General features: G+C 58.7%; 1 protein-coding gene across 1 annotated transcript in view; it reads right to left on the bottom strand.

The window, feature by feature from the left end:
* Positions 1-785, bottom strand: part of LOC107574330 (one cut domain family member 2-like) — a gene marked incomplete at its 5' end in the record, with an annotated part of 17069 nt that extends 16284 nt beyond the window's left edge. Inside the window, one exon of the mRNA XM_016260772.1 lies at positions 185-785. Coding sequence (XP_016116258.1) covers positions 185-785 — 601 coding nt within the window. The remainder of the gene's footprint in view (positions 1-184) is intronic.
* Position 786: the final 1 nt, after the last annotated feature.

A 786-nucleotide genomic window follows, 5' to 3' on the forward strand; every position in this document is an offset into this window, starting at 1 on the left:
TTTTTTAGATGTTTTAAAGTAAATAAACAATAGAAAGAAAAAAAACTAACAAGCGGTGGTGCAATAGAGTGTTTCACTCAGGACGCTTGTAAAATGAATTAAAATCGCGCACAATAAAGGTTCGCACAGGCCCTAAAGCCTTAACGGACACAGAAGATGTTCAAAAGCAGATACCTTGTCTTACCTGCAAGCCGTAGGGCCGACATCCTCTGAAACTCGGGCTCCTGTAACCACTTCCACATGCGGCGAAACGTCTCGCGGCCGGACTTGAGTTTACTCCAGGGTTTGGGGTTCCGCAGCAGGTCGGAGAGCGTGCCCTGCGAGCGGCACAGCACCCGCTGCGCGAAGATGGCCTGCGGGATGCTGTAGCGCTTGAGCTCGGCCATGATGCGCTGCGCTACTTCCCTCGTGTTGATCTCTTCCAGCTGACCCGAGCCGGAGCCCGGCGCTCCGGAGGAGGAGGAGGAGGAGAGCGGTCTGTCCCGGTTGGAAGCCAACACGGGCCCGTGGGATTGAGGGTGGCCCGGGTGCCCGCCGTGGTGCATCCCGTTGAGGTGCGGCATCATGCCCGCCGCGGGGCCACCGAGGCCTCTGGAGAGGTGCTGGTCCCCTCTGGCCAGCATGGCAGTGTGCGCGTCGAAGTTGGAGCTCAGCATCTTGTCGTGGCTGTGCGCGCCGTAGTTGTGAAGCGTCTGCTGCGCGTTGTGGATGGAGCCCAAGCCGTTGCCCAGAGGGGACAAGCTCTGCCCCATCCCGCTCATGTCTTTGTGGTAGGGGCTGTAGAGG

Source organism: Sinocyclocheilus grahami, unplaced genomic scaffold (genome assembly GCF_001515645.1).
Source record: "Sinocyclocheilus grahami isolate Dianchi unplaced genomic scaffold, SAMN03320097.WGS_v1.1 scaffold2187.1, whole genome shotgun sequence".
Lineage (NCBI taxonomy): Eukaryota > Metazoa > Chordata > Actinopteri > Cypriniformes > Cyprinidae > Sinocyclocheilus > Sinocyclocheilus grahami.